The following is a 25170-nucleotide window of genomic DNA, read 5'->3' as shown; positions in this document are numbered from 1 at the left end:
CAACATTAAGAGTGACGGATAGAAAGCAATGAGAACTATGTATGACCAGGACTCTATTTGTCCAACTTGATTAACAGTGTATCATTTTGTGCAAAATCACAATGCAGCTCGGTTGTTCGTCCTCTGTGAAATTATACAGGGTTCCTCGCTGTCTGTCAGACAGTCTAACGCACCTGGTTGTTCGTTCTCTATCTGTGAAATTATATAGGGTTCCTCGCTGTCTGTCAGACAGTCTAACGCACCTGGTTGTTCGTCCTCTATCTGTGAAATTATATAGGGTTCCTCGATGTCTGTCAGACAGTCTAACACACCTGGTTGTTCGTCCTCTGTGAAATTATATAGGGTTCCTCGCTGTCTGTCAGACAGTCTAACGCACCTGGTTGTTTGTCCTCTATCTGTGAAATTATATAGGGTTCCTCGCTGTCTGTCAGACAGTCTAACGCACCTGGTTGTTCGTCCTCTATCTGTGAAATTATATAGGGTTCCTCGCTGTCTGTCAGACAGTCTAACGCACCTGGTTGTTCGTCCTCTATCTGTGAAATTATATAAGGTTCCTCGCTGTCTGTCAGACAGTCTAACGCACCTGGTTGTTCGTCCTCTATCTGTGAAATTATATAAGGTTCCTCGCTGTCTGTCAGACAGTCTAACGCACCTGGTTGTTCGTCCTCTGTGAAATTATATAGGGTTCCTCGCTGTCTGTCAGATAGTCTAACGCACCTGGTTGTTCGTCCTCTATCTGTGAAATTATATAGGGTTCCTCGATGTCTGTCAGACAGTCTAACGCACCTGGTTGTTCGTCCTCTATCTGTGAAATTATATAGGGTTCCTCGATGTCTGTCAGACAGTCTAACGCACCTGGTTGTTCGCACTGTGTTCACCATGCTTTGAATTCATAAACTGAAAATCGTCAAACGTTTAAACGTCAAGCTTAGGTTTCGTGACATTTGATTAAGTTTTACGAGGTATACATTGTAAGGGTCTTTATGCCGAATAAAGTTTCCTGGAAATGATACGTAATCAGTCGATACAGTTCAAGTTTTCATTTTTGTGTTGGTTGACTTATTCAAGAAAAATACTTGACTTCATGGTCGAATGAACTTTTTGAATGTTTGTTTTCCAGTATGGTTTCACCATACATGCTTTGATTCTGGAAGCTGAAAATTGTTATATGATTTACTAATGTTTACGGATTAAGTTTAGTTTCGTCACAGTGGGCATATTTTTATGAGTTTTATAAAACCCTGTACTGAATGTATTTTCCGAACTTTTCTCTACAATGCATTAACTTTGAAATTTGATCAGTACTTATTGAATGGGTACATATACATACATGTATCAATGTAACAAAAATTGTGAAACTTAATTCTTGTACTCTATCTACTTCTGTGTATGATCTATATATTTTAAGACATTCCAATTTGTTATAGAGTCCGTTACATTCGTCGCATCTGTTACAAGAGATTGAAATTCTAATATTTTATGTATAACTGTTTGGTATTTATATTCTTCTTACGATTTAGTGTATGTATAGCTTAGTCTACCGTGTTGTTTTTTTTTTTAAATAAAGAATACATTTGTGGTACAAATAGTTTTTATTGCTTGTGTCTAATCCATTGTTACGCTGATTGAAATTGATTCTAGTCGTAATTTCGAAAGGTTTCCATTACGTCAGTGCAGCGTTTGACGTTATTGATATGGGGTTTAAATATAAAGATACATTCGTGTGAAAAAGTGAAGATAACGAAGAGTGATCAATCTCATAACTCCTATAAGGAATACAAAATCAAGAGTTGGGCACACGAACCATTGGACACACCAGAGATGAGATCAGGTAGAGGCGTAAACATTTCCTGTCGACAGGTCACATCCACCGTGAGCCCTGTATTTTGATCAGGTAAGCGAAGTGATATGTAATCAAAACCAATGGGATCAGGTATAGGAGGCGTAAACATTTCCGACGACCGGTCACACTCGCCGCAAGCCCTACATCTTGATCAGGTAAGCGAAGTAATCCGTAGTAAAAACCAGTGTCTAAAGAATTGCCTTACAATTGGTATGAAACATGTTTTGACCCAATGACATATTGTGTTGGCAAATTACACCGTTATGCACTGTAAAGACCAAAGAATTTGCGAAATGCTGACTTTAAACGAGACCCCTGTAACCAACTTATTTATTATTTGTTAGTAGCCTGCCTCAATTTAAAAATTGATCATACGCGTATCAAATCAGTTGAGAGATATAAACACCATATGCAGGTGATAATGGAATATTGCTACATAAATATGGGACGTTGACGATGGAGAAGCTGAAAGCATTACTTTATTCATAAAGTTGAGTTGTTAGCTTGCCATTAACATCTATGTGTAATAAATTATGGAGACATTGATTATGCCCCCTTCGAAGAAGAGGGACAATGCTTTGCACCTGCCGGTCGGTAGATCACATTTTGTCCGCTCAATATGTTGTAAGCCATTCACTTGATCATGATATTTCATGTGTGTTTTGGTTATGAGTAGAAGAGGACACTTATTGATTTTGAGTTCAAACGGCCAGTCCACTCTAAACATGGGGAGATATTGTCCACTCAATATCTTGAGAACCCTTTCCTTCACAGACATCAAACTCGGAATAGTGTTGCAACCTAAGGAGAAAATGACCTCTATTGATTCAAACTTGGAGCACTAATACCTCCTAAAGAGTAGATAGTCCTTATTGATTTGGAGGTCACATGGTCAAGAATCAATCCACTCTAGACATAGGAAGATATTGTCCGTTCCGTATCTAGAATTGGTTTGGCACTACTGTCACTTTATATATATATATAGATAGATAGATAGATAGATAGATAGATAGATAGATAGATAGATAGATAGATAGATAGATAGATAGATAGATAGATATATATATATATATATATATTACTACAGTAGCTTTATCCGAGGAGTCGGACAACGTCGAGTTGACAGGCGCGGATCATCAGATCACACGAGACGCGAAGCGTCGAGTTTAATCTGATAATCCGCGCCAGTCAACGAGACAATATACAATCAATCAACCACTCAATATCTTGAGAACCCTTTGCATGACAGACATTAAACTTGGTACACTTGTATATTTCTAGAAGAAGATGACCCTTATTGATTTTGAGATCACATGGTCAAGGTCAAACTGGACAGTGAAATATACTGTCCGCTCAATATCTTGAAAACCCTTTGCTTGCTTGCTTGATTATGTTTAACGTCCCTCTCGAGAATATTTCACTTATATGGAGACGTCACCACTGCCGGTGAAAGGCTGCAAAATTTAGGCCTATGTACGGCGCTTATGGCCATTGAGCAGGAAGGGATCTTTATCGTGCCATACCTGCTGTGACTCGGGACATCGGTTTTTGCGATCTCATCCGAAGGACCGCCCCATTTAGTCGCCTCTTACGACAAGCAAGGGAGTACTGGGGACCTATTCTAACCCGGATCAAACTTGGTACACTGGCACATCTTCTGTGGAAGATGACCCCTATTGATTTTGAGGTCATATGGTCAAAGGTCAAGGGTCAAACTGGACATTGAAATATACTGTCATCTTCATATCTGGTAAACCCTTTGCTTGAAAGACATCAATCTTAGTACATTGGTACATCTTCAAGAGAAGATGACCCCTATTAATATTGAGGTCGCATGGTCAAATGTCAATGGTTGAACTGGACATAGTAATATATTGCCTCCTATATTTTAAGAATTATTTGCTTGATTGACACCAAACTTGGTACACAGGTACAGCACAAGGAGTGCATGACCCCTATTGATATTTAGGTCACATTGTCAATCCACTCTTGACATTGGAAGATATTGTATGCTCAATATTTTTAATTGATGATACTATATCAATTAAATGATGTGTGTATATAACTCTTTTCAATTTTGCACCGGGAGGGGGGGGGGTATATGTGTTTTACAAACATCACTTGTTATATGTATATGAGAATTCACAATTCCAGGTGCTAGGATACAACACACGGTGGTTTCCACTTTTATGACAAATTATATACTAAATAAATAAGATTCCCTACCCCGGCCCAATCTCTAAATATTAATCAGCCGTCAAACTTTTATCAATTGTTATGTACATAATTCCTACTCACATTGTTAAAATATAATATTTTTCAAGATATTTACCTCGCCTGGGCCCATTTGAAGCCAGACCCCCCACCCACCCATCCCCCACCCCTTCATCAACACAATTTCTCCAAATGCCATATTAAACCGAAACCGCGCACATTAGACCCTAACTGGTACTTGGTATATTCGGAAAGGAGTGATAAAATTTCAGATAAAGGGGCCAATATTTGCATTATATGTGTGAATGGATTTGATTTATACATTGACGTACAATTCTTTAGACTAGATCATTGTTAAACCACAGACCTTAGAGCATCGATTATGCACCCTCTGTTAGTGTTTTCTGATCTGGGATCAACACATTTATTTTCTTTTTATACTTGTGTTTTGTAAATATACATTAAAGATTATCGAAATATCTGTTACGTATTAGTTAAAATCTCGTTATTAGTGATCAATATTTCTTCTTATAATTGCTGAAAACATGATTCATTACATTTTTAGATGATATTTAATATATATTTACAATGCATAAGTTAAAAAGGTGTGTAGAAGGTTAATGGGGCCCCCGGTGGTGTAGCATGATCCAGCATGTTTCAAGTGCCTCCGTATATATTAAAACTACCCCTATTGTGACCTCACCACCTGTGACTTCTGGTGAAATGTCGAGCCCTAAATGTACGATTAAAAATAAGCGATAAATTTTCTAAAGAAAAATTGTGACGCGCCGAATACAATAAGCCCCTCAGTACCCCTTTTGCTTGCCGTAAGAGGCGACGAAATGAGGCGGTCCTTCTGATGAGTCCTTCATCGGGAATGGTTACGTCTCCATATGAGTAAAAAAAAAATCGAAAGGGACGTTAATCAGTATACAATTAAAAGTATAACTCCTATAAGCAATACAATATGGCTTTTGTCTGTTGGTGTCAACATAACATAAGCAACATAAATCAACTATTACATAAAATAGATACGTAATCATGTCTTCTAACACTACAGATAAAAAAAAGTTTAATACTAGAAATGGAAATATATACGTAATGACTTTTTTTTTCTTTTTACACTTGATATACTAAAAATTCATGATATCAAAGGGAGTTTAAAGGAGTAATGTCAAATTCTAAAATTTCCCATAATTTTCAAGGTCTTGTCTTAAGATCTAAAGTGGTGGTTCGAAATCAAATTTTTAAAATATTGGCGAAAATACTGAATTTTCATACAAAATTTCGAATAAATTTCATTATTTAAACTAGTTCCAAGTCTCAAATACTTGTAACATAAAATTTGATTATAAAACTGAAATACGCGTATAGGAGTATAAAAATCGAAGATATATTGGGTGAAACAAATACTGTAAAATCAAGCAGATTTAGAACTTTTTGATTAAATCAATCCTTCCGCCACTAAATATAGTCCCTGTCAAACCCTTTCAAAAATTTGAAACGGTACCAAAAAATTTCAACTGGACAGGGTTTAGTAATAGATTTGTAAAATGTTTGCACCAATGGGATCAGTATTGAACCAGTAAATACTTAAATGTAGCATCCTACACAGTTGTGCTCAAAAGCTCATGAGCTAACTTATGAATATTTGTCAAATATATAAATGTACTGATACCTGTGTAACGGTGTTAGTATATCCAGTCATTAGAGATTGCCATTTGTTGGGATCTTTGCGAAAAAGCTCTATCCCCCAAAATATAGATTGATTGCTTGATTGTATATTGTTTAACAACCCTCTCGAGAATTTTTCACTCATATGGAAACGTCCTAATATATAGAAAAATATAATAATTTTTATTCAAAAAACACGCGAAAGAAACATTTGATAAGTTACACTATCTGAAGTATCATCTAGAGACCACGTGTTACCATATATGACCTACTGATCTTAACCGTGCGATTTCAAAAGCAACATGGGTAACCCTTTATCATATTAAGCCTTTCGTTTGAAGTTTTCATTGCTGAAGCTTGACACATCAGCGGGGAACTATTTCTTACCATATGTGACCTGTGGTCTTCGACCTCAAGAGTTTGATTCAAAACCATACCTTAATGTGTCTCGTAGGCAATATTTCTAACTTTGTTTTATTATTACCGATTTGTTATTTAGGGTAGTGCACCGATTCGGCAATATTGTAGCAATTTGTCGATAATTAACACCTATACACTCATGATGTTTACGAAATGTTCATAGAGCTATGGTCGCCTCAAACCTAAGACATTAAAATAGGTAGTGATTGCTCTTTCGCCAAACGCCCGGTATTGAGAAGTGAGAATCACGGGTCTTTCGGATATGACCTTAAAAATGGAGGTCCCGTGTCGCTACAGGCGTTGGCACGATTAAGAACCATTACTGCTACGGCCCTGACCACTAAGCATAGGTCTAAATTTGTGGTACTTCACCTACAGCTGGTGACGTCTCAATGAGGGAAAAATTCTGGACGAATAAAGTAAAGAAACAATCATTCACTTGCATAGATCCGACAACTTTGCGTATTTAAGGCGCCCCCATAGTATAGTGTACAAGAACACACTAAAAGATCATAATGAATTGCTATACCAAACGTTCATGAATTCATCAGTAGCCCTATTTTTCAGAAGGTGCGTCTTGGCAGTCCGTACATACAGAATGACATTGTCTTGGCAGTCCGTACATTCACAATGACATATTTTTGAAATATGTATCCCGCATTTTCTTAAATGTTTTAAATCAGATGTGGGAAGTGATCTGGAATTTGATTTAGATTTATCTGTTGTTGAGGACGACGTACGATTTTTAAATGTTTTAATGTTATCTTTTTTGGAATTTTCTAAATTCGATTTTTGATGCCTTTCTAACCAGTGAATTATTGCACAGTTACAGACAAGGTACTGGTCACGAAGTTGTGGACGTGTAGATTTACATGTATTTGACATAGTACTAAACAAGGTATGACATTACTGATGTTTTAATGATTAATAATTTAATACCTCTACATATGTTTACAGCAAAAGTTCGAAAAATTAACAATATAAAACAGTGATTCAAAATATCATAATAAATACTTTCATTGATTAACACATTTGGAAAAGCTAACATGAGTATATGAATATGGACGGCTTCTTCTAAGAGTTCAGGTAGTTTCGACGGAATCGTTGACGTCATCAGATTCCTCACCGCTCTCACTTGTGTCCACCCCTGTGACAGCTTGGCCAGAGGAAGATATACTAGGAGGTGGAGAGACAGGGGATGGCATGGTTTGGTTGTTGAGACTTCTCATAAAATCCTCAAGCTCGTTTTCTGATCGCAGTCCAATCAGTTGTAAAAGCTCTCTCTTTTTATCGGGTTCTGAAATAGTATAAATAAATGTTGTAAGTACATTTATGTACATGAAAGGCGAAGATAACGCAAAGCGATCTATCTCATAACTCCCATAAGCAATACAAAATAGATAGCTAGGCAAACACGGACCCCTGGACAAACCAGAGGTGGGATCAGGTGCCTAGGAGGGGTAAGCATCCCCTGTTTCGATGTTTCGAAAATCTCAAAGATTCTAAACTTAATAGAAACTACTAATGAAATTCATTTTTGTGTATATACACTGCACTAGCCACTGTTTGGTCACGTTAGATTTACAATTGGCTATGGGCATGCACAATTAAGAAAGCTACATTAATTTGTTTGGCAACGGTGTTGATTATTCCATTCCGTGGGATCCATGTCTGCAATCCCAGCTACAGGCACATACGGAACCCGGGCAGGCATTTGCATATATACCTTACCGCTCATGTGATCTGCCCTTTTATCGAATACTTTTTGTTGTGCTTTTCTGTAAAGAGCGGTTATTTCAAAGTTTTGTACTCATGGGACTCAGAGTGCCTGTACGGGTTGAGAAAGTTTTATGAGATTGTGCAAGCCTGTGTACCATCCCATGCGCTGTCGTATCTCTCCCGGTATACTGTCCATAAACTGAATGCGACCGCAACATTATTGCATGTATGCTGACAAATTGGACTTACGGCATGAACGGCAGTTGGTGGCGTACCAGCACCAAATTTTTCTTTTGTGATCACCACATTTAGCTCGTCCACATCCCAACATGCATGTTTTGGGACTAATCACCTGTCAAAAGAGAAGATCACTTGTACTGTGACGGATCAAAAGAGAAGATCGCTTGTAATGCGACGGATCAAAAGAGAAGATCACTTGTACTGCGACGGATCAAAAGAGAAGATCACTTGTACTGCGACGGATCAAAAGAGAAGATCGCTTGTACTGCGACGGATCAAAAGAGAAGATCACTTGTACTGCGACGGATCAAAAGAGAAGATCGCTTGAACTGTGACGGATCAAAAGAGAAGATCACACTTGTACTGTGGCGGATCAAAAGAGAAGATCACTTGTACTGCGGCGGATCAAAAGAGAAGATCACACTTGTACTGCGGCGGATCATTATCTTGTGAATTACGTGTAGTGACACTGTAAAGCTGATATATTTATTCATAATGTCCATGTAACTTTACATAATTTATGTCTATTTTTATTATATTTTCTACATGTCATTATTTCGAAACTTAAGAATTATATGTTTCTTATGATATTTTTACACGTACTTAATACTTGCAATAAAATTTTAGAGATGCATGTCTCGGGTATTCTAATTTTTGTACATTTCTATAGTATTTGCTTTGAAATTTAAGGCGTGAATGTCAGCAGTGTTTATTAGTATTGCTTGACATTTCAATTTAAAAGTTTTATTCCTTGTGAATAAATTATAAAGAACTTCAAACAAAACCTGTTTATAGTGACCGCATTTTGTCCAGTGGAGGTTACATTTTTGGGTTGCATGATTCCAGTACTTTTCTTCATTTTCAAAAGCTTTTGTTGCATCATCTCCCGGCGCTAAAATATGAGAGTAGAAGACTTAATATGTACCAATTTCATATTTACAATAAATATATTGAATTTAAAACATTCGTTGGCTTCTGTGGAAAATGAAAGAAATGCCAGTTTTATGGTCGAGTTGTTTTTATACTAGTGCAGTCAATGTCTCAGATTGTCCGTTATTTATTTATCCGCAACTATTTCAACTGTTTGATCTCTTTGCTATATACGACTGTGCAAAAAACAAATGCAAGTATAATTCCCCACATCTGCCCTGAATAGCATGCCTTACATCGTACAATGTAAGTGTGTAACTGTTTGATATTGAATGAATCTTATGAAGTAATTAATATATTAAGTAATTTAACATCTGATAGTTTTAATTTCTTCTCTACACACAGCGGTAACCAGACCATCCGTTTTCACCGATCCAGGTGCACGCCAGACCGGACTCATCCTTCCTCATTACGTAATCAGAGTGAGCACCCTTACATGTTTGTGCATACTCCAAAGCATGTTTTTCCAAACTTTTACTCCATGTCTGTAAAAAAAAAAAACACAAAAAAAACCCACCCCGAAATCTTCGTATAAAGAATAACTGTACTTTTGGTTTAAGGAGGTACTCTACATCGTCATAATGGCTGACTTCCTTTCAAAATATGGATGCAAAAATAGATATCAGCAATATTTGCATATACGTTTAAAAAATTATCGCCTAGCCGATCGAGTAGCTAAGTAGGTTAGCACGTCGACTGCTGAACTGTAGATCGCGGGTTTGAATCCAAAAGGGTTTTAAATGTTTTTTCAGATTGGTTTTTACTAAAACTGCATTTTTAGACTAAATAAAGTAAATTTAGAAGTTTTCACTTTCAAAATATTGTTGTACATATCCCCCACGTTTCATCCATATTAAATTTCTCTGGTGTAGCATACCTCCTTAAGTCTCAAAGAAATTTCGTTTTAACAAAGTGACTTGAAAGGGTGACTATATATAATATGTAAATTTCATATATATATCACGGTCACAAATTAGTCCCATGTGTTGGTTTAGGAACCTTGACACCAAAAGCTATGAATCTACAAAATGTTCCGACAAACAGAATTAATGCCAAGACTCCCTATCCAATCAACATTACATTGAATTATCCAATCAACATCACCTTGAATTGTACACAATTATAAAGATCAGGCATCAATTCAACCTTCAGTCCCGTGATGTGGTGATATAGTTAAGAAAATTCTTACGAGAAGTCCAAGTATTGCTGAGGCTGCTTTCCTAACCCTGTTGTGCTCCTCCAGCATGTAGTCTTTCCACTTCTCACAATTCAAGTTTCTTGCATCACAAAGTTCTTTATAAGACTCGACAAACGTACACAATACAATGAAACTGACGCCCACTCTGAACACAGACCTGAAATGTCGAAACTGTTTTAATTCATTTGAAACCTATCCCAGTGCGTGTCATTAAACTTATTTAATTTCTATGGTTACTTCTAAACGCGTACTCAATCTGGAGTCTGTTATTATACGGTTCAGCATAAAGAAATCCATGTAACTCGGTCACCCCCTCCCTCTGATTTTAACATTTATACTAGTATATTATCCATACCCTGTACCGTGGGGATCCAGACTAGAATAAGTCCTCAGTTCCCCATGCCTGTTAAGAGACGACTAAATGGGGCGGTCTTTCGAATAAGACCGTAAATGCCGAAGTCCCTTGTCAGCATGTATGGCACAATAAAGATCCCCCCCTGCCGTAAGCGCCGATCATAGGCCTAAAATTTTGCACTTTTTTAATGTGTGAAAAATTCTCGAGTTAAACAATACACATCCACATCCCTTGTTCAAATGTCCCATATTCTCAGACAGCATTTGAATAATTTTATAGAGGGCGAAGCCCTCTCACGGCCAGAAGGGCCGTGAGAGCGGAGCTCTCCCTATAGGTAACACGTATATACATGTTTAAAAGGGAAATATAGGAAAATAATGAAAAATTAAACCATACCTATGGAACTTGAAAAGTTTGGTACCAATGGCGTCGATTCGAATATTAGCGCGTGGACATGTATTCCTCCATTTTGAATCTCGACTACCCGAGTTCACGTCGTTCTGAGATGTTACATAAAATTCGTAAAAGCATGTAAATCTTATTTTCTTAATCATATATAATCACTCCACGATTAACACCATGTTTTTTGTTGTGGTTCAAATGGTATGTTTGTAAATTTGCTAAATAACGACGCTGAATATGACGTCACAATGTACTGTTTACATCAATTGCGTTATATTTCCCGCGTTCAATATATAGGCGGATCAAATGTCCAAAATTAGGATGCTTTGATACAGCTCCGTCCGCTTCGGGTTGTTTTCTGTCCTGTTTTGGATATAGATACTAATGCCAAAACTCTTTTGCTTCGCCCTCAAACACGGCCACGCCGTAAAACACATTATTCTTCTCTATCATGAAAACGTTCCTGTTCTTGTACATGTAAATATACCATTGAAATTTTTTTTGGGGTATATTGCATAATGTAAACGACCTTCCTATTGTAATAAAACACCAAATAAGATAACATCCAAAGACCAATTAAAGCGAGCGACGCGACTAGCTCGCTCCAATGATTACGCAATTGAGTCACGTGATTTGCTCTTCATCAGCTGAAAAATGATGGGGACTACCCATAATGCTTCTGGAAAAATGTCGCCGTCACTGCGGTATACTTCATTGACATTCTCGTAATTAAAGTCATAAGATTGTTTAGAAAGCACCATAAACGTTTTTAAATTCCAGACAAGCTTTCTCATAGCTTCAAACGTTTTGTTTTTGCTTGGTTTGAGAGAAGAAGAAAAAGCATTGCAGCTGATATGACGTCACAATGTAACTGTTTACATCCACCGCGTTATATTTCCCGCGTTAAACGAAGAGGCGGATAAAATGTCTATAAATCGTGTTGCAAGGTGTTGATGGGTTTCGCTCGTCTCAACGGTCACAACATATTAAAATGTTAATCACCTTGGAAAGAAAAATATCGAATTAAAAGTTGGTTAGAAATATGATATTGGTCTTAAAAATATTATTGGGATATAAAACGTGGTTGCCTGAAGGATATTAGAATATATTTGATAATACACGTTTCATCTTACATGAAAGTTTAAATTTTATTGTTTGGGCTTTTAAATTGTATCTAGATTACCATCACGTTTTGCCAGAAGTTTTGTACACGTGACATGATGTGTAAAACTAGCAACGTATTTCCAACACTAAATAAAGCATTGAATTGAGGATTCGAGATCTTTTAGAGTTGATTTCAAATCAACAAGGTACCTGTATTTACATTAGGAACCAACTTATACAACAGATTGAATGCTTGTTATCTTTATAAACACAATGCAAATGTAAGCACGGTTCTTCTTGGTTACGAGATCGAACATTTGATAATGGACTATTTTATGTTCCATATTTTCCATTCTTACCAGACAAATTCTTTAGTTACAGTATTCTTGAACATACCATCCATTGGTTTTTGGGAAATTAACTAGGGAGTAAAATCTTTATAAATCTGAACCACGGTTAAATGCTGTGATATGTTTGAAATACATACGGCGAAAAACGAATTTCGGGAGTTGAAAACAATAATAGAGCTAATATGAAATCAATGAGACGACAATCAAAAGAAATTCATATCAACATTAAAACGAAAGGTTGAAGGATGTAGAAATTCTAATGAGTCCGATGTGATTTTTATGTAATGTGAAGCTGTTTTGGTCATTTTCGTAATACTGTAAATTCCTAAAGATACGCGAGGGATTTATTATTGCGAAATTTCGCGAGAAACTTCACTCGCGAAAAAAAATTCTCGCTTTTATTTTCATTGCTAAAATACATGCAAAAACACATGATCAACAGAGCACTCGTGAATTTATTTTCTCCCGATTTGACGTCCATGAGTCAATTCACGATAATAAGTACTCGCGTAAAATAAGAAATCTACAGTAAACAGCAAAATGCAAATGTGTTGATGTATATTCAATTTAAAAGTTTAGAAGTAAAATGTAAATGTCTAAACACGGATAATTTTTATTCACCCTCATAATGCAATCAATAGTGCGAAATCATACTGAAGTATACAAAGATAAAGACATACTTACATTGCAGATTTCAACATCTCTAGTGGAGTAAGTGTTCAACACAGGATCGTTAATATAAAGGAAAGTAGTGGAGTAAAGGTGTTCAACACGGGATCGTTAATATAAGGGAACAGGAAAGTGGCCTGCTGGGTATCTAATTTTTAAGACAGTTGGACACGTGGATGTTTGAAAAGCTGGTTTTATGAAATTTCGGAAAATTCACAATGGAATATCACCAATCTAATAAAGCCACATCTGATGGGAAAACCTGTTTAATATGTACAAACACGGTTTTGTGTCACGCCTTTGCATGATAGGGTACAGGGTTTGTGTTGTATAATTTGATTACAAAATTATATGCTTGGTGTGAGAAAATTTGACACAAAAAAGAACGCTGTGAAGAAAATTTGTACCGCGGAGAAACAATATAAGTCCATATGAAATGAATATGTATGTATTTGACAAAACTCCAACGTGTTTCATTAAAGATTAAAATATTGAAAACTACTGCCAATTTTGCCTTCTTTCTCAACCAACATTATAAACAAAATTCAATTTTAAAAAACTGTTTAAAATAAGACAGCGTGGAATACCAGGATATATTGCTTTATCACAGACGGGATTACTTTAGCTCTTATTCATATAGCAATATTCTATTATCACGTTTATACCTCCCCACTGATTCAATACGCGGGAACATATTCTGTAACTTTAGCTCTTATTCATATAGCAATATTCTATTATCACGTTTATACCTCCCCACTGATTCAATACGCGGGAACATATTCTGCGTTTGATCAATTTCTAAACCCATGCAGACTACTGACAAATAGGTTTCAACAATCTCGTTTAGAGTCAGCATTTCGCTTACATGGTCGTTATAATGATCTTATTTACAATCTGTCATTAGGTCGAATGTTGTCTGACGTGTTTCATTTCAATTGTTATATCATGCTTTTTACACTCATTTTGACACTAGGCTGAAGCAAGTAGCCTCTTACCAGTAGCCAATAACACCGTGGACCATCGTGATCATATTGAAACGATTCAGTTACTCAGGGGTTCCAGATAAATTGAGCACGTTTGAAAAGCCGATCCATATATTTTTCTCACAAGCAACCAAAATGAACGTTTTCTTTTACTAAAACATCATGCGGAGGACACAGACGTCTTAAGAGACAGCTATTGCACCCAGTTTTGAATGAAAGTTGTTACTTTTCTCGGAACCTCGGCCTCCGTGGCCGAGTGGTTAGAGCATCGCACTCAAAATCACACGGTCTCTCACCTCTGCCGGCGCGGGTTCGAATCAAGCTCGCGCCGGTAAGTGAGAAAGTTATACCCAGTTTACTTTCGGAAGGACGGTGGTCTCTTCCCAGGTACATTGTATCTGGGTTCTCTCTTCCGCCAACAAAAACTGAGCGCCACTATATAATTCAAAAATTGTTGAATGTGGCGAAAAACATCTAAACAATCAATCAATCATGTTTAATATCGAATCACTGAGAGAATTCGCACTGATGTTTGTTCTGTGAGCTGAATTTAGATTTTGAAATACTTTGAGGGAAAAAAATGTGAGAAAGTGTCAGATGAATCTAAAAAGATATTTAATTTCTTACAAAATTGGGGTTCATAATGCTCTTTATCACAGAACAGTACTATTTCCGGGTTCATAACGAGGGTTCGTAAAATGATATGGTTAATAATTATGCAAATCATGTAAGTCAGTCATATAGATTCATGCGCCACGTAAACAAAATAACATGATATCCTTTAAAGTTGGCACTCTGTTAAAATTAACGGTAGAGGACATGCAATTGTAACCAAAGTTGTTCCAAGAGAAGTTTGTGTTTTAATGAAGTGAAAATAAGCCACATTGACTTAAGGACAGAAATGTCAAGCGACAGGCTAAATTTAATTCCCAAAATCCAAACTCCCCGTCGAGGCCTCATTACGTCACCTACGAACGAGCAAATGAACTCTGGTGGAAGTTTGTCCCAAAACCGTGACGGAGAAGATGACGTCAAACAATAACAATGTGAAAAACGCAAAATTGCGCATGCTGAGATTGATAAAAAAAATTGTCAATTTTCTAGTTTTACTACAAACGTTATTCAAGTCTATCAGAATCATTCCTGTTTCATTTGTTGTTGTAATATAATGACATCACTTGGTATTAAGATTTTATGATTAAAATTTCAATTTAGCTATCATCTTTTAAATCTTATTTCTTGCGCTTAAGGATGTTTTTCAGACGATGTATGAGGCTAGACTGAACTCCAAATGAAAACAATCACATGAAATGGAAAGTAACTAAAGTATGCGTTTATTAATAATTGTGTAATAAAGAATCTTACACTCGTGCTTATGGCATATGAAATTTAAGAAATTCGTTGTCGGATTTAAATTTTTATTTTGACTAAATGATTGAAAATGAAAATAACGCAGGGGAAAAGATGGAAGATTTATTGTTATTAAAAGTGAAAAGATGGCAAAATTCCCATAATGTCCAATATCATCTAGTAAATGCACAATTTTGAGTTTTCCATTACATGTTGTATTTTTATTTATATTTTTTATTTATTGGTTTGGTGGGTTTTTTTCTTCGTAGCGCATAATACATTTTCCAATCATTGTTCGCGGTACACCTTCAATCTAATTAAAATCAGATCCTAGGATACGCTTACAATCGCTATAATAGGATCTGACATAACTCCATAGGGGGTCATGTCTGCATGACCTTTCGCTTTGAATATTCATGAGAACTATCAGACAGTCAGATTGCGCCATAATGAGAACTATCAGCCAGTCAGATTGCGCCATACAGACAATGATGGCTATTTATGCGGTTCCTGGCAATTCGTAAACAAATTGCTGTAATATCTCTCCCACGAAGTTTATTCCACACTGTAAAGTTGTATATTCTCGCATAACGAATCTTAAGCTTTCGCAATAATGCATAATCTATTCCGTTCATACAAACAACAAAATGTACGATATATATAGAATATCACACTCTAATGTTGATCTCGGACCTGGGATTGGCCCCGAGAATTGATCGGGGGGTATTGACCCAAACATAAATACATGGTATATTGTACAACGATATTTGACTATTTTATTCCTTCAGTGAGTTTACTTTAATGGTTATGTTTCCAGTACTATTGGCATTGTAAAACATGCTAAAGTCTGGGTTTTGTAGCTTTATTCCACTGCTGTCACAATAATTGGATGATTAATCATGGACATCCCCTAATGTGGTCTAGAATCTGGACTGCTTGGCTGAGAAACTCGTCATATCTATCGCTGTGCTGTTCATGTACATGTATAAACACGTCATATCTATCGCTGTGCTGTTCATGTACATGTATATACTATTAAGCAGCTCCTAGGGTCTTGCTAATGAATACTAATATTGGAAATAAGTGAATTATTTTTATTTCTTTTTTCGGATTTACCAAACTCGCCCGTTTTCATTATTTCATATAATTTGTAAGAGTTGTAGAACTTTATTTACGTGGCGTCATCGTATGAACGGGAATGTTTACAGATCTGATGCTGCTATTTATCTGCTTAGGGAATGTTACCTTATACTGAAGTAAGTTTTGTTTTTTTTACCGTTTCCCATCTGTTTAGCATCTATAAGTCATTGAAAAACGTCGGAAGATATTGGTTCTGCTTTTCTCGTTTTATTGCCAAGTCCTCGGGATTTTAGATTTCAGAAATCGTTTTAAAGCAGTTTTCTACATCAAAATTACCGTAAATTAACATTTTGATCTCCATTAGGACAGGGAATTTCTAATAATGCTTTCGTATCACCCTCCATAATCCTCCTACAGTTTTCTGTCGCCTAGAACGTTAATTGTTTTTAAATGAAGTTAAACGTGTTATTGTTCTAAATAAACAATTGTTACTTGGGTTACCCCCCTTTGCTTAGATACTCGCTACAATTTAGCGCTGTTTTTGAAAACGTTTTTATTTAATTTTTCTGCTTAAATTAAATTCTGTCGTAGAAGAAAGTATTACATTTGAAAAAAATTGTGTCTAACATCATTTTTTCATGTAGTTATGTTAGATTTCAAAAGATTAAAGAAGAAATAGCCATTTGAAATTTGAGGACGAGACAGCCCCTTGACAACGGGCCGAGACAGATATATCTCGGCCCTTAGGGCGAGACAGCCCTACCTACTTGCAGCTGTCTCACCCTAGCCAAGATAGGTGTATCAGGGCTGATACACTACTAGGTATATTATTAAGAAATAAGGTATCATTTAAAAATATTTATTGGGATATAAATACGGGTTGGTCACGTGATCAAATTCCATAAAGCCCGAAGGGCTTTATGGAAAATTTGATCATGTACCAACCCGTATTTATATCCCGATAAATATTTTTAAATGATACCTTATTACTTATATTTACATTTTTGGTCGGTAACATTGCTGAATTGTGTTAACAACACGTTTCCATACATTTCAAATTGTTGACGTCCACAACGAAGCGTCATAGATGTTCAAAATGACGACAACACAAAACAAAGTTCTATAAAATGAAGAACTGTTTTAATTATTAAGACGCTAGAAAGCAAGTATATCAACATATACTTATACATTAACTCGGGAGTATATAATGGAAAACTCTTCCATATGTCTAATTTTAGGGGGTGGGGGAATTATGATTTAAACGGGGATGCGCAGTGTTACACTTAGAGTTGTGATGCGCTTTGATTTTTGAAAAGTGAAGACGTTGAAGACCGACTTTGAAAGATATTGTGTGGATATTACGGAGTTAACAGAAGACTGAGCTGGAGGAACATGAAGAACAGGGCAGCAGTCGTCAGGTGTAGGCAACTCATTTATAGACAGGACAGAGGACGCAGCTCAGATGAATCTCCGGAAAGAACTGAACATCGCAGAGAATGAGGAACTGCACGAAGGTAAGGGACGGTTTGGATTTGGATATGTAATTGTTGATAAATAAGCTCACTGAACGCTTCTTTTGACTCGATCATTTTTTGTAATAGGTTTTTAACGACGCCTCGCTTCGATGTCCCGACATAAACTTGGAAACCGACATCAAGGCTGCTGTGGCACGGAAGCAGTGTGGTGTGTAGGTGAATGTGAATGACCTTTTTGCTGAAGCCTAATGTCATCGTCTAGCAGTAGGTACAATTCCGCATCACCGATGACCAGGGTGAAGTTGTAGCAGACGAAATTTTAGACACACGTTAGGCCTAGTAGGCTAGTAACTAAAGACATTGTTTACAGAAATGCTTTTATCAATTATTGATGAAAGTCCACTGCTTGGAATACAAATAAAACCGTAAATACATTTTGTGATGTTGATTTCATCTATTGAAAGATTTCTGTAGTAAGTGAGATGTGTATTGCCTTAGTAAAAGTAGTACCTGTTACCTACTTTTAACAAATGTTCATACGCACAGCCGTGACCTCTGTTGACCCCGTAGTAGATTTATCCAGAAATAAATACGTATTGCTCGTAATAGTGTTATGTAGGAGAAAACAGTTGCAAATGTAAATATTATGAAATACACCCAAATTAATGAATTCCGATTTATGTATGAATAGGGATGGGTAAGATTTGAATAGTTTCAAGATTGTTTACTTAAATAACGCGAGGAATATAACGCCAGTTGATGTCAACGATGCATTGTGACGTCGCATCTAGCTGCGATATGTTTTCTTTCAAACCAAACAATCGCAACCATTTTCCTTGAATTGTGAACACCGACGATTTCAAAGCCGACGCGCTGATTGGCTGAAATAAAGTTCATCTGAACAGGACCCCTAATCGGGTTATGTCAGATCTACTTACGCAGAGTATACGGCGCGGATCTAAGAAGTCTGATTTTAATTAGATTGGGTACACCTTCATCCCACAAAAAAGCATTCAGATTCAGTCCTTATTATTAACAAACTCTAAAATTTTTAAAATCTATCCGCTAACTCTGTACTCCTCAACTTACATGAACGCTTGTTAACATCGACAGCAAAAAAAAAAAAAAAAAAAAAAAAAAATAAAAAAATAAACAAAAACAAAACAGCAGTCTGTGAAGATGTCGGATTAAAAGATGTTGGATGACGGTAAACCAACAATTTTTCAAACAATCAGTTGATTGATTGTATATTGTTTAACGTCCCTCTCGAGAATATTTCACTCATATGGAGAGTCACCATTGCCGGTGAAGGGCTGCAAAATTTCGGCGCTTTCGGCCTTGAAGCAGGGATGGATCTTTATCGTGCTACACCTGCTGTGACACATGACCTCGGTTTTTGCGGTCTCATCCAAAGGATCGCCCCATTTCGTCGCCTCTTACGACAAGAAAATGAACATGGATCAGTATTGGGATGAAGGAATCAATAAGTGTTGGTAGACTCCTAGTTGACTGAGAAGTTAATGACTCAATAGATTTGTAAAATACAACAGTAGAGACATTAGTTTTTTTTATCTATCAGGGTATCTTTTACTCAGAATGGATATTGCATACTGTTCATGCACCTTATTCAATGCAAACGTTTAATGTAGCTGCAGAATTGTAGCTCTCTGAAAAAATATTGTGACGGGACAGAGAGCTACAGATAAACCCCCAATAAACCTTCCATTTACGGCGCAGAAAAATGTGCGCACGGTTGAGGTCTGATATCGTTGTAGCCTTGTGTTGCTGTCTCATAAATTTAATATCAAAAAAAAATTTCAACATATTTTCCTACTATTATGATACTTGTTTCAAAACATACCTCCAAATATTCATTAATGCCCCATATCACTCGAAAAGCTTCAAATGATTTCGTTTGTTGACGTAGCCATGTTAGGTAGCCGGTCAATTCGAACCCTGTTGCTATTGATATCTATTCATAACATTTGTTATGCATTAATATTCGCTCTTCATTTATTATCAACACGAATAATTAATAGAAATTAAGAAATATATAATTCTTCCAAAGGTAAAATCAGCTCTTGATTAATGAAAATGCTACAAAAGTCCATTATGGTACTTAACACTCGTGTGGCAGGGATGGAGACCGGACCAGACTAATGAAAGCTGCATTGCCGTGAGTTTAGCTATTTGAATAATCATTACTTAAAGGAACTGGGATGATACATTATTTAAAATATTTAGCTAAAATGTTTGTTGGGATATTAGTTTACATCTACCGGTAGACGTTATTGTGCAAGTATGGAAATATACTGGGGTATACATGTATACCCAATCTAATACGGAAGTTCCGAGTTTCCCAAGAGTTATTTCCCTTTGTTGAACTCTTCCGTAAATTATGACGTAAAATATTATGACAGTGGGTACATTTGCTAATTACTATCGTTGTATTATTTCTTAAAAGATGATATTCAGAGTTTTTGAGACCATCCTATCTCAGGGAAAAGGCAACTTTAGTGAGTTTATGAGTGTAATAGAGTGAAATTTTACATGTTTTTAATACTTTATTTCAGGGATTTTATTTATTGAAAATAAATTGCTTTAATTCAATTTCTTTACATGGTTTTGAAATTTGATATGAGAATAAAGTTTTATCTAATTGAAATCATTATTATAACTCTGACTTGTGTTTGTCTTGTTATTTCATTACTTATTAAATTTTACTGCTTACTATGCAGAACAGGTTTTTCTTTAGGATAATTGTTACTATTTATAGATCACTCTAGTTTGGTCACATGGTTTTTAGGAGGGAAATTTCTTTTGAGGACAGGTATTCTTGTTTTCATGCTTAAGTGGCACAGAAGGGTTTTTGGATAAAAGTTTCATATAGTAGCAATTGTTCTTTACTAGTGGATTGATTTATTGGATGGAGATTTATTCTATTTGATCAGGTTAGTATTAAGCTTAGGATGCACTATTTCTTTACTTTCACTACTTTATCTTGTCTGAGTGAATGTTTGAATGATAGACAATATGAGGAGTGAATGATCTTTGCAAGTTTGCACGAATGCTGTAAATAATTGATATAGAACAAGATTCAAATTAATGTGTTTAACTTTTAAAGGAGAGAATGAATGTATTACACTTTATAAATACTTAAGAGTAAATATTCATTCATGCAATAAATTATAACTCTACAGTTACCTATTTTATTATAGTTAGAACATCAACACATACTATAAAGTAGGAGGATTTCTTAATGTTTGCACCGACCTTTGCACCTCATGGGAGGTAAGGTTAATTGTAGAAATGTTTTACTATAAATTCAGTATTTCACATGCAAATTGTTAAAGCATTTATAGTCAGTGTTCTTTTTGTTCAATTCATGTACTTTAGCAGTTAGCATGAATTATCTATTATTTAGAATTTATTCAGTTTGTGTATATCATAAACTCTTTACTATGATAAGCTTATTCATGCTAAGCTTAGGGAAAGATTATTGATTCAAGAAATTATTGTAATTCATAATTTCTATGTATTTTAACCTCTTTTAATATTTTGATAAGGACCTTGATTGTAAAATTCTTATGCAGAGTTATTGTTCTTGTATTCATAACTTTCATTGTATTTCAGGGTCACGCAACAATAATGTTTTAGGTACATCACCACAATAAAGATAAAACCCACGACACCGGAGTTATTGTTATTATTACACCCGGTTACATGAGTATTGGATAACAAAATGGCTCAAATATTGTTAATTGCCATCTTTCTTTGATAAAAGCGTCACTCGTGTAGAAGAGGAAACGAATAATGATTCAATAACCAATTTGATGATCTTATTCAAACAAATTATGCTTGATATGACCAGAATATGCATACCAGTGATTGATATAAACAAAAGTTTCACTTTTATTACATTAATCGTACGTAATCGTTATGTACAATGCCAGTCTACGATATAATGTATACATTGGGCGACTTCACTTGGAACTATTGTACGAACTAACGTTACTCGCGTAACAAATGAACAGGCATTGTATCAACAATAGTGACATCATTTCAACTTTGACCTTAACCCGTGATGAACACACGCTAGCCCCTACTACTCCAATGGTACACAAAGATAAAAGATGGCGGAGAAAGAGGCAACGTGAGTGAAGAGAATTTTTTCTTTACAGCTTATATGACTTTGCGCAATGAATATGATCATGTCTAGTGTCATCATATTTTGGATGCCATCTTTGCAGTCATTTTAGTTTTTTTTTGTATGATTTCTCACTTCGAATTAGTTCTTTAAACACGAGTGTCTTGATATTTTATATTTACAATTTAGAGAAGTAAAGTTATTCTATGGTCACTATATTCTTTTAGTTCCTACAGAAGCTTCTTAAATTGATTAGTTTAGATGTGGGGGAAGCCATGAAGCTTTAAAGTATATGTGTAATGTAAGTGAGATTCAACAAGTGTGCATTTGGGGGGGGGGGGGGTAAAAACACGTTGACGCCAACGGAAATTGGGTGAATTATATGTAAAAAAAAATTAAAAAATGTCTGAATTGATAATTACGGAGTGACAAAGCCTCTTAGCATGTAAACTTTCTTAAATTCTGTCATTAAACCGCATATATATATATATATATATATATATATATATATATATATATGTGTGTGTGTGTGTGTGTGTGTAAGGTATATATTTTTTCTTTTGAAGCTAAGCTTTTTCCATTTGGTAGCTTGTGGTAATAGTTTTGTTTGATTGATACCAAATTCATTAAACTCAGACATGTCTGGTAGTTATCAGTATGTTATTATAATTAAAATGAATGAATTCTATATATGACAACTATATAAAAAATATTAGGAAAATCTTAGAATAATCATAGGTTTGCAATTTGTTAGCGATTTGTTCATGTTGTTTTGTGTATTTAAAAGAATTGCATTTCCCTATCTTTTGTTTTATTTTCGCATATAGGTCTTTGCTGTGTTGGTTAAAATAATCATGATTGATAATAATTCTATCTTTTACTTTAGAGTTCAAATCAAAGTGAGGAATAGGAATGGACAAGAACTGACCTGCGAAATGTCCAAAGAACTTGCAAAATTTTTGAATAATCCCAATGGAGGTAATGTATTTCATTACAGCAGAATGGTATGACTAAAACTCATTTTTCATATATATTTTTCATATATAATGCCAAATAAGTCTATTATATGGTTTTAATAGAAAGAAAATGAACTGCTTGAATTATTTCTCTCCTCCCTTCATGCTTGTTTTATTCACTATTTTGTTAAATGATGCATGCTCATGATATTAACTTTTGAGAGAAATCCTATGGCATCTCTAGCTTGTGCATTGTATTTATATTAATGTTTTTGTTATTCAGATGCGGAGACAAAGCAATCCATTCTGAAACGTATTTTCGACTCCCAGTCTCAGCCCCATTCAGAATCACCTGCCATGACCACACAAGATCCTGAGTCACCTGAGTCCCCGACTGCAAATGCACTTGTTTCTGAACATGTCATTCCATTGCCACAGACTGTTCCTATGGAAGATGGTGATCAAAAGGTACATTACAGCCTGTATAACCTGGATGATGGGGACAAAGTTCTGAACTGTTATGCCCCCAAACTCATACCAATATATTATTCTGAATCATCTGAATCTGGGTCTTATCCATCATCATGCTTGGCTTCAACAAGATGTTTTACCTCATCTTTATTCACTCCATCCCCTCCTTATCTGTGTACAAAAAATAATTTAATTCAAGTGGGCCCTAAAACATTTCTCATTTCAGAAGAGTTTCAATCAAATATTAATTTGAAATTGAAAGACTACAATAGCCATGGAAAGAAGAGCAAGAGAAAAAATAAGAAGAAATCTAAATGTCGTAAGCTTATATATATTGCTAAACATTTAAGTAAAGCTATGTATGTGATGAATGGTTAAAAGTAGAAACAGTACCATATATCTTTGAGAGAGATTGAAATTTCTTCTTCTGCAGATGAGGTATTATAAATAAATAAGCTATATTTTTTTCAAACAATGAACTTTTAGATCTTAGTATTGATTTGTAAAAGTTGTCTATTATACATAACCATTATCAGAGTAAATTCATTACATATATTGTTTCTGCGAAATGCTCTTTTTACTTATCATACCTGATATTATGATGATGGGAAAAATCTAATCCACCTAAAACTCATTTCAGGTTCACATATGGGGCGAAAGTGAGGAAAAGCAGCTTATTTCACTGAGAACAGATATGGATGCGGACTTTCATAGAAATAAGAATCATGAAACATTATGGCAAAAATTTTTGAAAAAATGAATGCTGCAGGAATTAAGGTTACTAAAATTCAGATTTTGAATAAATGGAGAAATTTGAAAAGAAAGTATAAGGAAACTATAGACTTAAATAAAAAAACTGGTAATGAGAAACATGAATTCAAATACCAAAATGAATTTGATAATTTGTTTGGACACAAGGCATCAACAAAAGCAGCAGTGTCATTTGACAGTGGAGTAAATGGAGAAGATAAAAAGAAAGAAACAACTGATGATAAACCCGCTCGACCTAAAAAGCGCTCTGCAGAAAACCTGCTGAATAAAATGGAAAATATGAACAAAGAAATGAGAGAACAGATGGAGAGGCACCAGGAAGAAAAACTCAGACGCTTTGACAGAATGCTGGACATTTTTGAAAGATCGGTTAAAAGTCATGATCAAAAGTGAACTTTATAATGTCCTATGGGTGCCAAAACTTTTTTTTTGACCCGAGTTGAAAGTACTGTTTGCCTGCCATTTGTCCTCCTAAATTTTACATCTGTCTGTTAACTTTTAAAATCTTTTACTTCAACCAGTTTTCAACTAAAGCATATCTCGTACCTTAAATATTTTTAGCTTACCTGAGCCAAAGGTTCAAATGGGCTTCTTGTTAATTTTATAATGTAATTTTTTTTAAACATGCCTCCCCATTCCCCCATCTTTTGAACAAGATTGAGTTACAATAGGGGTTAAAAGTTTAACATTGGTTAATTATTTAGATTAGTTCTTTAAAAAAATCTTTACAGAAACAATATGTGCACAAAGTGAAATTTATGTAAAAGCATCCTTATATCATGAATATAGTGTAGCCTTAAGTTTGTTCAGATGGTCCTG

General features: G+C 35.4%; 2 protein-coding genes across 2 annotated transcripts; one reads left to right on the top strand and one right to left on the bottom strand.

Moving 5' to 3' along the window:
• Positions 1 to 7170: 7170 nt before the first annotated feature.
• LOC125646255 (uncharacterized) lies at positions 7171 to 14139 on the bottom strand. Its single transcript, XM_048872844.2, has 6 exons — positions 14114 to 14139; positions 10230 to 10395; positions 9384 to 9525; positions 8896 to 9002; positions 8120 to 8222; positions 7171 to 7448 (listed from the first exon to the last, which is right to left on the bottom strand). The coding sequence occupies exons 1-6, from the start codon at positions 14137 to 14139 to the stop codon at positions 7234 to 7236; spliced, it is 759 nt and encodes a 252-aa protein (XP_048728801.2). The 3' UTR covers positions 7171 to 7233.
• Positions 14140 to 21986: 7847 nt separating this feature from the next.
• On the top strand, positions 21987 to 24622 carry LOC125672367 (uncharacterized). Its single transcript, XM_056139340.1, has 4 exons — positions 21987 to 22159; positions 23040 to 23131; positions 23393 to 23577; positions 24221 to 24622. Exons 1-4 carry the CDS (start codon positions 22140 to 22142, stop codon positions 24338 to 24340), a joined length of 417 nt encoding a protein of 138 aa, XP_055995315.1. The 5' UTR covers positions 21987 to 22139; the 3' UTR covers positions 24341 to 24622.
• The last annotated feature ends 548 nt before the right edge of the window (positions 24623 to 25170 follow it).

Source organism: Ostrea edulis, chromosome 1, assembly GCF_947568905.1.
Source record: "Ostrea edulis chromosome 1, xbOstEdul1.1, whole genome shotgun sequence".
Classification (NCBI taxonomy): domain Eukaryota; kingdom Metazoa; phylum Mollusca; class Bivalvia; order Ostreida; family Ostreidae; genus Ostrea; species Ostrea edulis.
The sequence above is the reverse complement of the archived record's forward strand: the minus strand, read 5'-3'. Positions and strand labels throughout refer to the sequence as shown.